Source organism: Lottia gigantea (genome assembly GCF_000327385.1).
Source record: "Lottia gigantea unplaced genomic scaffold LOTGIsca_50, whole genome shotgun sequence".
Lineage (NCBI taxonomy): Eukaryota > Metazoa > Mollusca > Gastropoda > Lottiidae > Lottia > Lottia gigantea.
The window spans coordinates 872,605-890,310 of record NW_008709716.1 but is presented as its reverse complement, the minus strand read 5'-3'; the positions used below and the strand labels follow the sequence as shown (position 1 = coordinate 890,310).

Here is a 17,706-nt window from a genome sequence, read left to right as displayed (position 1 = left end):
TTTGCCTGTCATTTGCATCAATTTGTTGTAGCGTGCTTCATCAATGTCGCGAGTCTGACTTTGGGCATACATGCAGCAGACAAATTCTGATATGACATCAAAATCAACCGTGTGACGTGCATCTCCCATGCTGATAAATGCTTCAACAAAACGACCACTATCGTCTTTCTCTATGATATCTAGGGCCTTTGTCTTGCCTTTCCTATAAAACAAAAAACAAATTTATACATTTGTCCACTTCTAATTGAGTATCACATGTATATTGAATAACAACAATACTATCAATGCTTAGTATCTTGCTAGTCTGCTATCTATACCTGAACACATTGTGTGTTTTTTACATCCAACTGTCCTTGCAAAGCAAATAGGTTCATTATCAATAATAAAATCAATAATAAAATATGTGAAATTGGAACGAGAATGTGAAAATAGTGCTTAGTATTATATTTTGACAATAACATGTATAGCCTAACCTGTAAAAGGCTGATGTGAAGTCACACCCAGTGAAGGCATGGTATCCAGGGAGGGCTCTTGACATTCCAGATTTGCGGTGCTCAAGAATATCATGTTTTTTACATTGATATATCTTCTGCTGTTTCCCATCCCACAGTCCATGATGATATTGACCATGCATCTTACTTCTGGGCGTTTCTGTCCAAGTGCACCAATCAGTATCACTAAGACATCAGTGTCTGATGCTCTCACAATGATATTGTCCGCCGTGATATTTGCAACATGAAATGCAATTAGTGTGTCGGCCTCTTCGTGGTCACCTTGAAGGTGTGGTGGCCTCGTCACGGAGATTTGCTGGAGTTCTTTTGGGACGTATTGGAAGCACTCTCCGCCATATGAAACAACCAGAGTCTTTCCCCTGACGATGTTCCAATAGTGATCTTTTCCCCATTCTTTGAGAAGAAATTTTGCAAGTTCGTTCTTGAAAACTCCATTGGTAAGAAGTTTTTGTCCACTTTGGCGTATTGTTTGTTCTGGCCCTGTTATGACACAGACAGAATCAACGGCCCCTCGTAGTCTCCTCTCACTGTCTTTGATGGAATTCTCTACATATTTGTCAAGACAAACGTGTGCTTCATTTGTATCATATGAACAGACTGCTGACAATATTGTCCTAGCAATTGATCCATAGGATGCGCCTATGTTTGTTTGCGTGAGGATCGAATGGAGAAGAAGGCCACCATCATAGACATGAACATAATTCCTTGGAATCTCCGACTCTGTGACAGGTTCAGTCTGTAGGGACTCCAGTTTCTTCAGAAGTACCGATTTATTAGTTTTAACATGGGTCCCATCACAATGTGCAAGCGATAATGGGTATGTAGTAATTGGGTAGGAGAGAACATTTTTTAGATCAAAGTTTGTCTCCTCTGCAACAACAATAATCATACGTATAAACATATCCCTTAGGCTTTCAGCGTTTGTCTTTGCTCCCTGTAAGGCCGGTGACTTGGTTTTCTTCTTGACATTTTCAGCAGCAAAGTTTTGTACTCGTGTACGTTTGACTGGTTGAAGAAAGCGATTTTTGTTGCTGTCCCATTCATGTAAGAATTTTTCCCTTGCATCCTCACCCCTTTTCAGTGTATTCAGCAGATATGATGCAGTGTCCTTTGATGCTGCTTGACCAGTGGCAACATTGACCAAGCAACCTAAAGTTTCACTTTTGAAAGGATTGCAAAATTCATCAATTTTTGCACTCAATGCTGCCATTTGACTGTTGTCCTTTTTTATTCTTGAAGGACGACACTGGGCAGCTGCAGTTTCCCCTAGTTCCAGCCCAGCTAATGTTCTTAACTCAGTTACAGCCATAGCTCTCTGGGTCATGCTTAACGACCACCTTCGCATGGCAGTTTCTGAATGCGACAATCCCTTTCATTTGAGATGCTGCATCACGGTTCACAGACTGTTCTAAAGACAGGTCAACAGCTGATCTACTGTAATGTTTGGTAGTACGTCTGACCGAAAATGCACCCTTTTCCAAAATCTCAATCAACTTAGGGTCACATGATTTCAGCTTCTGAAGGAAAAGCGTTCCCCATCTGGCATAGTTAGGACGATTGAGGCTGAAGAATACACCAAGTATCATTGGAAACACATTGATATAACTATTGACATCATTTGTCTTCACACATCTCTGCAACTCTCTGTGCAGACGATTGATGAGGAAGATGTAAGTTGCCCAGAATTGAGCTGTTGGTCCTTGGCTACCATCAATAATCATCTGGAAGAATTCCTCATACTTCTCAAGATGCTGCAATACAACTGGATCTAAAAGATGCACTTCTGCCTGGCTTGCATTTGAAGGTAATGTGTGCATCACTAGTACGACTGACTCATATTCTTCTTCGGGTAAGTCCAGAAGAAAACGTTGATATAGCTTCTGCTCCAAGACATTTGCCAGCAATTCATGAATTCTTGTGCAGCAGTTGTAAAATTTGCCTTTGATGAATCCCATCATTGATCCTTCAGCAAGGATGTCTGCCTCTGTAAGTATGAACTCTATTCCTGTTTCATTTATCAGTGTGCCAACTGCACCGTAGAAATCTAGTTCAACATGAAAATTACCAAGCATGATTAACAGGTTGTCAAACATTGGACTTTCTATTGCTTGTATAGAGTATGCTTTCAAAGCCACAGCCAAATCATAGGTAACAATGGAATAATCTTGTCCTGTTTCCCTTGCAACATTCATGGTGCGGATCATTGTCTCTTTGACTACATCATTGTTAGTTGGCGATCTAGATATAGGGTCCATGTAGCAAATTCGTTGCATCGGTAAGACATCCTTGATGTACATGCTGATAAATCCAGCATACAGTGGTGTGTTGCCCTCAAACAATTTCCAAAGCCAACAGAGATCCAGTGCTTTCATTGCCAGTTTTACTTTCCTCTGGATTACATTTGGTTCTGTAGATTCAGATGTAATCATATTGGATGTTTCAGCCGTATCTGTAGATTCAGCTGTAATTGCGTTGGAAGATTCAGACATATTAGCACTCGTGACAAACATAGCCGTATTGAGAGGTTTCCTAAATGGGGGTATCTCTCGTTGACTTCCAACAAACCTTCGTCGGTTCCTTCCATCTCGAAATTCTATTGGAATGTTTTTTGTTTCTCTGTCATGCTGCAAAATATTCTGGTATGTATGACCGACAGTGGCGTGTAATGTTTCTTTGCCATTTAATGTTTCTATGTTGGCATCATTGTTGTCCCAGACACAGGCAGTTGCTAAACCTGGTTCAAGTCGAATACCATCAGGAGTCTTACGTTCATCAGATTCTACTGAATATGCAAATTCTGTCTCCAGACCTTTTGTTTCACTGTAACTGATGCTGTGTCCCGCTCTGTTTAAAATCTGCTTGGATAGCTTGGATCCGGTGAGAGATGCTAAGCCAAGACCCAAAGCAATGTGCTTCCATGGTTTAACTGTACCACGAGAAACATTGTAAATTGCATCAGAAGCCATTGCAGTCACCTTGCGATCTATTGTATCCTTGAATGAGCCTTGGGGACTTTTTGTCAATCCACAGAGGAGAGACTCCTGAAAAAGAGATCCAACTGCTCTGGTATTTCTTGGGCACATTCCTTCAAATTTTGCACTGTTGTGGGATTCGGAGTTTTAAATTTTGGCAGCTGCATTATCTTTGAACGAATATGAAGAGCTGCCCATCGTAATTTGTCATCCTCTTGGTGTCGTTCAGCATCCTCATGAAGTTGGGCTCTGGCATCTTCTGTTACAGTACAACTGTGAATGAAGTTTCCCTTCCGATAATCAGCTAACTTGGTATTGATTTTTGATCCTAACTTGTCATTAATCTTTCTGAGAAGATTCTGAGCTGTGTAGGTCACAATGTCTGCCCTTTCACCCCCAATACCTGTAAACTCAACTTTGTACACGTCTAGTAAATCGGAGACTAAGACAGATCGCTTGTTGTCTATTACCTCAGTTTCAATATAGGTGCACAAAGAGGTAAATGCCGTCTTGTGGTAATACTGAGACGTATTAAAAAAACAACTACTTACCGTTTTCTTTGAGTGTAAAAGTGACAGAAAGGCCTTTCAATTCAGGCCTCCATTTTATTTCCAGGGAAGCCATTCTAATGGTATAGATAACATTTTCAGACCACAATATCATAAAATTAAACCATTAGCTAACATGGTCACTTTTTTAATATTTTCTTTTCAGAATTATTATAAATGTCAAGCAGGGGTTTTCCACCACAGAAAATGTCTGGCAGTGGTCATTCTTGATACACGAAACAATGACAAACATTTTACAAAAGGTTTCATGCGGTTAGCTCATGGGCTAACCTAGGTTATTTTAGGGGGTGGGCTCATTTGGGGGCGTCTGGCAGGGGTTTTCCACCACAGAAAATGTCTGGCAGTGGTCATTCTTGATACACATGTTAAAGACGAAGATTTTACAAAAGGTTTCATGCGGTTAGCTCATGGGCTAACCTAGGTTATTTTAGGGGGTGGGGTCATTTGGGGGCGCCTGGCAGGGGTTTTCCACCACAGAAAATGTCTGGCAGTGGTCATTCTTGATACACATGTTAAAGACGAAGATTTTACAAAAGGTTTCATGCGGTTAGCTCATGGGCTAACCTAGGTTATTTTAGGGGGTGGGGTTATTTGGGGGCGTCTAGCAGGGGTTTTCCACCACAGAAAATGTCTGGCAGTGGTCATTCTTGATACACATGTTAAAGACGAAGATTTTACAAAAGGTTTCATGCGGTTAGCTCATGGGCTAACCTAGGTTATTTTAGGGGGTGGGGTCATTTGGGGGCGTCTGGCAGGGGTTTTCTACTACAGAAAATGTCTGGCAGTGGTCATTCTTGATACACATGTTAAAGACGAAGATTTTACAAAAGGTTTCATGCGGTTAGCTCATGGGCTAACCTAGGTCATTTTAGAGGGTGGGGTCACATGGGGTCGTCTGGCAGGGGCTTTCCACCACAGAAAATGTCTGGCAGTGGTCATTCTTGATTCACATGTTAAAGACGAAGATTTTACAAAAGGTTTCATGCAGTTAGCTCCTAAGCTGATTTAGCTCAATTTTCTTGTATCGGATATCATTGTCTGGCGGACACAGTCCACCACTGGAAATGTCTGGCAAAAGTCATTTATAGTATATGGCTGTATGCTGACCACTTTGGTACTAGTTTCTATTAGTTATTTGACAAGCTGAACTAGCCTATCTTAATGGTACTCTTCTTTGACCTCTCCTGGCCACACCCACCAATACATGCCCGGCAGACGTCCATTTCCTTTAAAGGGAATGTCCATGGAGAATAGTGATACATATAAGAATTGGTTATTTTTTCAGCTAGGCTGACCCCTCTGGGCTCCTGCTCTAGAAATGGTCGATAATAAAAACTGTAACACAAAATTAGGCTCAAACACTGTACACACTATATCTTCTCAGCCTATTTTCTTCTTCTCCATATCCCACCTATCCCACCAAGTAGCACCAGAAATGAAAATATTTTTTTTATACACAAAATAATTATGTATATAAAAAGTCATTACAAGGGATCAAGTTAGTCAAAATATTGTGGCTTTACGCTAAATGGCAAAAATTGTTAAGAGAAGAGTCAAGTAGGCAAAAGACTTAACCCTGTTGGCATACACAACTGATTTTAATATCTAGCTTAGAAGTACGTAGTAATCTTCGTGGTCAGTTCAAACGACTAGAATCTATTTGAATGACATTAGATTATAAAATATAAGTTGTACACAGATTATATTATGTAATCTTTGTTTCTTCATTTCGTATCTTTTGTTGAAATTCAATCTGAATTAGCCATAAAACTTCTGTTAATGAGTTTATCGCTCTGAAATTACTTGAGATAATATGTCTGATTTAATTGTACATCACGGTCTTTACAGACACCCAAATTAAATAGAATACAATACCTTTATAACATTACAACGAAGTTAGAACATGTTATAAGTGATTTTACTTCCGAATCGATTTCAATTTGGACCTATTATAGAAAAACCCAGTAGTGTTCTTATAAGGTAATAGAAATGGTTTATTCCCCATGTGCTGTTTAACAAGGAAACTGTTACATTATTTTTCTTGATAATCTAATAAATGAATTAAAGTCACAAACATTGACGGACAGTTTCAAGCTTTTGAGTATTTAAAGAATCCCTTAAACAACAATAATTATTAATGTTAGACTATTTACTTTTAATTGGGAGTATAGAGTTCAGATTAGAAGTTAAGTTCTGTTTATTTGACATTATTGGCCACATTTCACTTTCTGACTGAGCATCAGGGGGTTAAAACATCAAACTACTAAATTCAAGGAGCAACCACCCATCACTAAATCATACGAAATCGAGTCAGCGTGTAAAGCGTAATGTGAGTCGAAACGTTTATATGAATGGTAATAAATTTACATTGATATGGATTTAAACCACCAAAACCTTAGCCCAGTGTTGGTTTTCACAGTGTTCGTTTAACACAAATCAGCAACTTTTGGTAAGTGCAATTTTGCTAGCGTGGAGGTGAAAGGCTTATGCTTTTCTAATCCAAGGTACCGAACTACATGGCATAACTTGCCCATTGTTAAAGGTGCGGAGAATCGTGTATTATTTATAATTACTCTTGTTGAACTCTTTTAAGAAAGCCGCGAATCGGTAATACACTGTACACGATGTTTAATTGGCGTTTATTCGAGTTCATAATTAAAACCAATGATCTTAAGTTATATTCACACCCCTGGGTACCAGATTACAGCACGATTGTTAGTAAAAGCTATCTTAATCACAGCCTATGACTATCTTCATAATGATTCTTGTCGGTTTCAGATAAGGAACTGTTTATTGAATCAGTAGGATTGAATAACCAGGGCGCATGATATAATTTCTGAAACTTTAAAGAGAAAATACTACAAGATCGAAATGCAGACCATTTTGAGGTTCACTTATTTGTTCACGCCTACCATGCTGTGCCTCTCTTCGCGTTTAATATGAAATATTTTATATTTTCTATGCATGTTTAACTACTCCTGATAAGAAGTCTGTTTATTGAATCGGCACGATTTGAATCTGTAATCAAACTTATCTACTTTACAGATTTTTAATTAATATCAGAACAATCTTACACCTTACAGCTCAGTTATCAATTAAAAATAGTCAGTTTTCTAAAATACCACTTATCTCTATTGCATCTCAATACAGTTTTATTTCCAGCACCAAAAAGGTTAAATCTAATACCAAACCTCCCATCAGGGACATGATCATATAAACACTTACAAACGAAATTGGCTTGAAACACGAAAATCATTTTATCTAAGTAGAAAATGAAGAAGATTCTGTCGCTATAAACGTGATAGGTGGGAGTACATTTAGAAATGTTTTCTAATGGGACATGTTTCTCAAACTACGTGTACCTGTATGGAATCTCTTAGCATTTTAAAGGGACAGATAGGCCTGTCAGAAATGGGATTTTTTTTTCTTAGCTAAGTCAATCAGTTATAGTGTTCAAACCTCACCGTCGAAATTTGATATATAGAAAAGGCATAAATAGGAAAAGTGAGTAAAATTCCTAGTTCGAAGTATTTTTAATGTAATTATGCTATTTTCGTACATTTCTAGTACTTCTGGATACTATATACATATATTCAAGATTAAATCTGTCCCTTTAAGGCTGGCAATATACCATGCACTGTGGAATGAGTAAGAAGCAAACGTCATTTTCTACAGGGATAATCAATCAAGCTTGATGTTGTTTTCTAGCCAAATCATCCCAAGTTTCGTAATTTTTCATCAGATATGTTGACAGTGTGTAACTTGTTACGCTTTTGTCAGCTCAATATCACATTGCTATCATATGTTTTGTGGTAACACATAATTGAGCAAAAACTGTTTCCATGTCGTGCTGACTTTATGTCAGGTCGTCCTTACAGTCGTTCTATTGCTCGGTCGATGCCCAAGTTCCAATTTAAGTTGGTTATATTCACTTCAATTAATGTTTTGATTTAAAAAGACTCGCAACAACGAATTATGTTGGTTCACTGGCATCGCTATACTGTTATCAACTCTGAAATTTGATGTTTTCACATTAAAGACATTTAGTATGTTGTCGGCTTAACGTTATGTCAATATGACAGAATAGAAACATAATACTATTTTTTGTATCCTTTTTCCAGCATGGAAATGGGATTGATTTTATATGTTACAGTTCCACAGGAGAGATAATGTTTTCCGGTACATTTAATTGCCATTTCCTGCAAAATAGTGTTTCAAATTCCGTCCCCATTATCTTATATCAGGGAATTATCAACAAAATGTGCAACTATAAAGTTATTGATCAGAATCCATTTCTTAACCTGATAGAGTATTTCGTAGAAAACTCACTTTAATAGGCCTAATGAGAAAATTGCTTGACGTTCTAATGTCCTTTTCAACACGACTGTCTTACTCTTTTCCATTTCATTTTGTTTGCAGCAAATTGTGCATATATTGGTTTTTATCTTTATTTTTCACCTTGTTACATGGACGGACATCAGAAATAAATGAACCCCGAGTCTTTAACTGTTCAATTGGTACAGTGTAGTAAATGATGTGAATTGAATGTAGTTTTATGCCCTACTTTTCAGAATCATGTGTGCTAATGAAGACGGGCAACGCCGTGCAGGATGCAATGAGGGAAATTAGCCTGGCATTAGCCTGCTCCTTTTCGATTTCCAACTGTCAAAGGTTCTTTAACGCGAATAGCCTGTAGCACACGGGACCTCCGTTCATCGTCCCATCCTAACGACTATTGGTACAATGTAGAGATCAGATGAGAGTAATGGGTACATATCATTCAAATAAAACAAACTTACGTAATAAAATTTATGTGTTCAACTTCCGTTGTAAGATATGAATCCCAGACAAATTTGCTGTTTCCAGAAATAGAAGGTTTGAAAATTATGAAGGCTATTAACGAATAGCTTAATAAGTTCAAGACATTGTTATCGATCATGAACGATGATCACTAGATGATCCATGTTCTGTCTTTGTGGCATGACTTTCCGTGAAAAGTTGGTATTCCTTTATACCATTTGTTCTCATTCCTAGACAAGAATATATCAATGAAAACTGGCCTTTTTTAGATTAAGATCGCGTTATTATCATTATAACGGTAGGCAGGCACATAACAATTATATAAGAAATTCCCATGGGAAATCAGAGAATCAAGAAATGTGGGATGTAGGACAGAAAACAAACAATACCATAGAAAAGGGAATGGTTGAGATTTACATTGCGTGCTAAATACCCTGTCTAATTATTGATAGCAGAGGGCATGAGACAATTGATCCATGTAGATAAAACCTGTAGAATCACGAGATCTATTATCAATATTGACGAGCCTTTCATTATTTGTTTCCGACAAAGTCAGACCAGTCGAATTCAATTACTGTTTTATGCCAAAGTTCCTTGTCAATTGTTAATATGTCTAAATTGCGGTTTGACCCTTTCCTACATACTAAATCCTATAGTCTACGAACAGCATCCTCACATCTGTATGAGGATAAAACTCAACGCTAGATCCGGATCTGAGAGCTGTCTACTTTCAATCACGATAGACATTGATTGCCCATTGTTTCTGGTTGAAATCTTCTGAAAACAAATGCCATTTCTAACTTTATTTTGATTCTTTGCAGACAAAGTGCATTTAAGTATTAATACTCTCCCTACTGACAAACGCTAACAACTAAGTAAAACTTGACCGCAATACAGGAAAAACCTCATAAACAATTATATGTGTTGTGGAATTTGTCTGTCAATGCCACCCCATTTCGAATGATAAACGTTGCATCGGTTGATAAACATGTGGTGTGTATATCATTAAAAGAATTAAGATATTTACCAAAGAAATATATATACATAAAAGATCTATTTGGAATAATTTTAAATTTGCCACACAGATTTGTATATATCCAGTGCTATAAATCTATTTCAATGTCGGAATATATCAAACCCTTGTAACATCAATTTAATTTTCTCTAAATGATGTGGCAGATATTGGCAAGAAGGTGGAAACAATCGTTCACTTCAAATACAAATGCTGCACCGGGGTTGAGTTTATTTCCTAGTTCACATAAGTAACAACAGAGACAAAACAAAAACTTATTGAAGGCCATATTGGAACCCTTTGAAAGGATTATCTGTAATAAGCTTTATTTACTTAGAGAGGAGGTGAATATGATATACATGTATCCGATTGTTTCGGATTATGAAGGGATTGCATTGCCCAATCCAAGAATCGGGGAATTAGTCTGATACTACCGATCTGTTCAATTACTAAGATATCAAGGTGTATTCGGTCTGTGATCTCCTTTTGATCATTGGGATGGGAACAAAAGTTCAAGCGTTGGTCTACTATCTATATAAACATATATTAAATGCTTCTTATAACTCTTATGAATAGTGCTTTCATCGACTCCATGAACACATATCATCAACTCTTCAAACAGATATGAAATATTGTTCAATTCTGCTATTGAGCACGAATGATCGAAATCATAATATTTACGACTGCAACCTACAAAAATATATTGATAGAGAAGTAACATTTTCTGGGTCAGATGCGACTACAAAATTCTACTTGAAAACGATCTCGTTTGGAAGCAATTACTTTACCAGATTATTACCTTGATAACAGCTAGTTGGAATGAAAGCCGGGTAAAACATTACCCTGATCACAATTTTAACCTATATCTTTATGCTCTCAAACATACATCACTACACTAAAATAGTATCATATAGTTTCTTGTGCTTTATTTACCTCTTCTCTTCATTATCTCTTAATATTATTGTTCAGAGTTGTGGAAGGTGGTAGAGATGGTAACTATATACAGAAAACACAAACAATCATGCTTCTAATTGCAATGGAACAGAAATTTGTCTGTCGTTGGATCTATCTCGTATTCGTTTCAAGACAGATAAATGAAATATAGTAAATCATACATGATCCTTCAGTGAGTAAAACGCTTGCTCTTTTAACCTTGAGATACGATTGAGTGTTCTACCGACTGAACATAATATTAGAGATCTATCGATAGATCGGAATGGAGTATGTGATGTGTTCAATTCACTCATTACTCATTCATTCGCCATTTTCTTTCTGATTTGAGAATCTTAACAAAGATGATAAATGGCCGTAACCAGGTTTTTTGTGAGGCAAAATCCAGTTGTCTTTGAAGTCAGTTATGTTTTTTATTTGTAAGGCTTTCGGTAGATTTCACCTACATCGTAGACATCAAATAAGCATATATTTGATCAATTCTATTATTATCTTATTTTGTCGAAATCGGTATTTGCCTGGATGTAGTTACGGCACTGTGATATATGTAAATATACAAACGTGTTTTGTAAAGAAAGCTGTACAGTTTCTTTCATTGTATACATGACATGATAATATTTATACAAGACTTACGAGTTAGCCTACTTCAGCTCTACTCACTTGTCTAAACTCGGTATGAGAATATAATTAGATCCACCCACATATTATACTGTACCATGACTCTTTTTTATAAATACAATAATTTATTGCTCTGGTATAAAGAACACTATATCAATCTAGCGATCAAGAACTACCTAAATTAGAATTTTGTGTCGTATTATACACTGACATACATTTACTTTTTAAAACTCAAAATACTCTTGAGACTAATGAAAATGCTTCCATTGAGATGAACAGTCTTTTTTAGTCTGTTCAATCAATCAATGACGGCTTTTAGAAGTAACTGTCTCAGAAAGTAAAATAATATGAATCCATCAGTCTAAAGAACTTCGTAACTTTTTTTCATATAAAAGACTTTTCAATATGAACAGACTATAGATCAGGATCAATATTTTCACCGCAAAGGCGTTCACTTGTAATATGGTAAAGTTACCTTAATGATCAAAAATACTAATAACCATAATCAATGTGAAGCTACAGTCCATTGATTTAAACTGCGCTATACCATCCCATACATTACGTTTATTTACCATCTGACAAAACACATGTAATGGGTTAATTAAGCATCTGTAACTGAACTCAACATTTCCTTATCGCTTCATTATATTCAATAACTCATCCGTTCTTATTGATACTATCCTGACATCTATCAATAAAAATACCCTTTATAATATATCATTAATGTAAAATAATTATTACCATGGTTATCGGATTTCAATAACAGGTGAATGTTGTATCCACGAATTCAATAAAGTGAATTCGTTCAAGCAAAATGCAGAGCACAGCAGACAACAAAATTAAGGAGAACAGTGTGCTATTCCTCTCAACAAAATAAAACCGGTTTAAGTTTCCGAAAAGATTTTAGTGGATTGTTTAACACATGTCAGACAACTTCATCAACCATAATCGGATATATATTGCTACTATCAATTACAACGGCATGTCAATACGTCAACCTGTGGATAATGTGGCTTTGCAGAAAAGCAAAGTGCCAATGATAATACGCAGGAATATACGACAGTAATCACAACATCGGTTCGAATGTATTGATTAAAAATAAATAATAATTAAATACTATACTTATAGACCTGTTGCAGAAACATTTTATGTGTGAAAATATTCTACATTAACAAGAGGGAGATTTACCGAAATATTAATAAAATTCTGAATATGGGATCCGAATCTGCCACAACATACATGGTCAAAGTCGTAAATTTGGTTAAAAAGTAATGATAATGCTTTGCTAGTACTAGTAATATTGCAATTAACGTTATAGTATCAAAACTTCCAGAAAATATATATTGTTAATTGACTTCCTTAATATTGTTTACAAGTTCAAATTGCCACTAACTTACATATAACATTTAGACACTGATATATTTATAATTAATTGGCCTCGTCAAGGGAATATCTAATCTGTCTGTATTCAAATCATATCTAATTCTCTTAGATGTCAAATTATCTTTGTATTTCTGCTAATGTAAAATGTCGTTTTCTTCATTGGATCTAAAGACTAAATAACAAAAACAATTTATGTATAAGACATCGGCTCTGGTCAAAGATTCGTTAGTCTAATTCTCACTCAAACTGATACAAAATGAAATGGTTTCCCAAGTCTTTTAAACTTACAATAGGAAGGTACCATCAATAATAGGTTATAACGGCTCAGAGTAACACAGATATCAGATAACATTTTGATGTAAAAGAAGTATATTCAGAGATATGATAACCATGTATAGAGTCATCTTAGTCTTCTCATATCTCTCTTATTATTCATGACGTATCAGTTCATCTGTGGCAGTTTTAAACATACCTTAGAGACAGAGTATCAGCCTTATTAGTTCATGTATTGTTAGTCTTACGTCTGGGCAGAAATATAGACAAGGATAATGAATAGTGTCATTTGAATGGTACCAGAACAAAAGACCTGTAGAGAACAAGGAAAATGTTTTTAGAAAATGTCGGTGATGAAGTGATAATGGTATTCATTTGAGCCTTGAGACCTATGTTCGATTTATGAACGTAAGCTGTTTTTGTTCCTGGAGTACTATTCGATCATTCATTTCAAATGATATCCAGTGCCGTAAGAAGTAATCTGTAAACATTGTAGAAAAACGACACTCTGAACAACCATTTTTAATCACTCTTTAATTACATCCATCCAATTGTTTGGATACGTTCTCATAGTTATCACAAGCATCGCATGTGAAGGGCATGAACTCTAATTGACAGTCCGTTTCATGTCGACTTATAAAGCCAAGTCAGAAAATGAAAGTGATATTCTCTCCACTAATACCAACCGCCGACGCAATTTACACGCAATACTATCTAGAGTAATTTCAGGTTATTAATTATTCTCTTCCTGCTATCATTTAACTATAATCATATTATTGAATAGCTTAGTACCAGTTTCACGGTTCAGATAAGCACCGAGAATTTTGTCGACAATAGCAATTTAATTATTAAATGTCGATATCTTTCAGACGAAAGGGGCTGATCGAGAATGGCAGATATGATTAGTTAACATGAAATAAGCATTTAATTTGCCTCAAACCGACAGAATCTTGATATTTAATGTCAGAGTCATTCTATTTGTTTCAACTGTTTTCAATCCCTCAGTATACCATATTTTGATTATATTCATAGGGTTTTTATGTTCTAGTAACTAATGGTTCATATTCGCTATTTAGTTTTCTTTAAATGATTCTTTTGGGGACCAGAATTCAAGATTAGACTTTGATCATTTTTTATTGTTTGAGCATATGACTAGATGCTATACTTACAGGCTGTAGCTACGAGGGGCAAGGAGGGTGTGGGGAATTATATCTGATATATTTGATGAAATAGTTCAACGCGACTGACTGCAAATCGATGAAGATAAGGTAAAAATCTATATAATACCGTGAAGATGAAAATAATTCCATACAAACATAATATTTAAGTTGTTTGATTTCACTGGAAATCATTTGGAAAGTCTTGTTTATCCACATTGTAATCGATCTTTCACAGTATTGACTATAAGAATTGAACAGTGGCTCTAGAACATAAATATTTGTTGATCCTCATTTAATTACATCGGAATATAATGTAGTCTAAAGGTCTTTGCTAATTATATTGTTGTTATTTTTACGAAGTTTATATCTACTTAAATGGACAACTGGTAATGCGACTTGACCTTGTGTCTGATTTTCTGCTGTTCTGCGATCTGCCAGCGACTTCCAATTGTATTACAGACTCATAATTATTATTCGGTTTATAAGCGATGTCTTCTGTATGCTTCTGATGTTTTTGGATAAATACCCTCTAATCGTTTGACATTTAAAACTCATTCAATAAATTAATATCTACTTTCGGTTTTATTATGAGGGATGAACATTGGCTAATTTATATGGAGGACAAATCACAAAGATCTTGAAATAAGATATTTTGAACCTAAATGAAATTGACAAACTGTATCATAATGTAAATAATACATGTAAGACTGTGTTCACAGTACAAAACCATCAAACTGACAAATCGTGAAACATTCTATATCCTTGAGAGATAATTTTGGATGTATCGAATAAATGCCCCCAAATTGGATAATTAGATGGCACACTTGTATCAAGCTATCAAATTGAATCAAAGAATGTACTTACAATTAAAAGCATATTCCGAATATTCCGTATCATCAACAGCTAATAAAACTATAACTCGAAAGTTGGACATGTCTGGTTTGTCCAGTGTCATTTTGACTGAATTTGAAACAAAAATCACACAGTAGTGCCGGTTACTTTCAGGAACAGTGTAAGATGTATAAAGTAAATATCCTACAGGTTAGACTTGCGATATACTGATATGTATTCGACTCGGGTATAGATAGAAGTTCTTCATATATTCAACATCCAATAGTTTATAGCTAACAAGATACGCAATACTGATCTGTATTGGACGCGTGCCCAACAATGGCACTAGTAAAGGTTGATTCACATTGAAGTGATCGATGTACATTGATTGGCAAATATATATGACATACATGGCTCATATGTTGTCTGTATAATGCATGACGAACCATGACCTTTTTAAAAAGAAAGCCAAAGAATAAAACGTTAAAGAGATGCAGAAATATTGTATTTAAGCATCTATTGTGACAATGGGCTATGAAACATACAATATTAATTTTGACATAAATCAGGTTGAGCTTATAATTTTAAAGTTAATCATGATGTCCATAGAGGTACAACATTAAAATATATATATTATATCTCTAGATTGATTCGTAGATAACAAGTTAACAACTGCTTCTAGCTTAGGCTGAAAACGCAGCTTGGTAGCTAAAGCTGAAATCGCAGGTTGTTAGATAACAAGATTACTTCTCTTCTAGCTGGAACTTAAATCGCAGGTTTTTAGCTAACAAGTTTACATCTGCTTTCATCTGAAGCTGAAATCGAAGGTTGTTAGATAACAGGTTAACATCTGCTTTCATCTATGGCTGAAATCGCAGTTTTTCATTCTTCAGAACTTCTTCAGTTATAATCATGATAATTCTTTTGAGATGATCGCTAATAGAAGTAGTTGGCTTGATTTGGTTAGATTATTTGTTGTGGATTAGATAAGTAAAACTGTTAACAGAACATAGGGAGAAAGAAGATGACATATGAAACAAAAGTACTATGAGACAGTTTTGAGTAAATTAAATACAAACCAAGGGTAGAATTGGGCCTTTAAAAGTAAAGAAAAAACATAAAAATCCACAGAATTACACTATAGTCCCATTTTATTTCGCAATTCGTGCCGAAAACCATCAAAGATCTTAGAAGTGGTGACCTCTAAGAAAAGTTAGATTTCTTAGAAATATGAGTTGTTTGAAGGACATTTCTCAAAATTTAGTTTTATGGGTAGAAAATGAAATGGTATGCGATAATAGAAGTATAGTACTTTTATCTTATTATTGTTAGTATCATACACTTTATCTTGGTGCCAAATACCGAATTGTTTAGTCTGTGATTATCTAGTATTTTCCTACAATAACGAGTGGTACTGAATGAAGGAATTGTAAGGTGTAACATCGTATAGCAGCAGATGACAGATCAGAGGACTTTCCGATGTCAATGTTTCGCACATATGAACAAGAAGAGTGGGAAAGCCAGATCCATATTCATATAGTTTTAATTTTGCCTGGTTGTATGTTTATAAGGACATTGTACTTTTGTTTCATGTTGTTATATGACTAATGAAGAAGTTCAAGGTGGTATTTATCTTTAAAAGACTAGGTAGTCGCTTAATCACTCATTTATTTTTAACATTAAAAGGATTGGTTTTGTTCCTAAGATATTCTAGGTATCCTGGCGGTATCATAAACAATATCATCAATATAGTTACACTGCTTTCAGTAGAAGACAGCATCCTCTTATCTTGATACAGTCATGATATGGTACATTAACCGCAACAAATGTGATACGAGTTTGCACTAACAGTTAAATTTTGGGTCCGAAAGTATATTATTGTAGTGGATAATACTTGCAATCTGACTTCATTTCACCAGTACATGATCTCCTTGAAAATGAAAAATGAAATGAATGGAGTTTTACGTCCTACTTTTCTGCACCATGTGGGCTAATGAAGACGGGCAACGCCATGCAGGGTGCGATGAGGGAAATTTTGCCAGGACAGCGGCATTTTTCGATTTCCAACTGTCGAGGGATCTTTAACGTGCACATCCTGTAGCACACGGGGCCTCGGTTTATTGTCCCATCCGAACGACTAGACGCTTTTTCCATGTCAGTCCCTCTTACCTGCATCACTGACAGGGGGAAACATGATCTCCTTGAGTAATCGGCTTTGATATAATGCTAAACATAGCTTTGAGCTATATTCAAATATTGGGAGCATAGAGCTTGATCTGTATACTTCTCTGTTAAGGGTATATGTCGTAATGAAAGGAGACCGCAATTCCAGACATTCAATTGTTTTGAATTGTTATTCTTTAAAGCATAATCGGCGTGTTACCTCGACATGACGTTCTGGGAGTCCACAATAGCTTATATTGTTATTCGGATACATTTATTACCAACGACAGTTCAGTCTAATTTTAAATTCAGTCTAGTTCTACACTTTCCATTAAATTGTATTTACCTATGTAATTGGAATGCATATAACGCTCGTAATATTCACAAGTGATAGGCCTAGCTATTGTACTAAAACCACAATTCAGTAACATATTACTACACTTTGGGTAAATGGTGTCTCAC

At 35.7% G+C, this 17,706-nt stretch overlaps 1 protein-coding gene across 1 annotated transcript in view; it reads right to left on the bottom strand.

Moving 5' to 3' along the window:
- The window catches only part of LOTGIDRAFT_165237 (hypothetical protein), a 35,791-nt gene extending 20,483 nt beyond the window's left edge, over nt 1-15,308 (bottom strand). Inside the window, exon 1 of the mRNA XM_009062241.1 lies at nt 15,115-15,308. Coding sequence (XP_009060489.1) covers nt 15,115-15,205 — 91 coding nt within the window. The 5' untranslated portion in view covers nt 15,206-15,308. The remainder of the gene's footprint in view (nt 1-15,114) is intronic.
- Between the last annotated feature and the right edge of the window lie 2,398 nt (nt 15,309-17,706).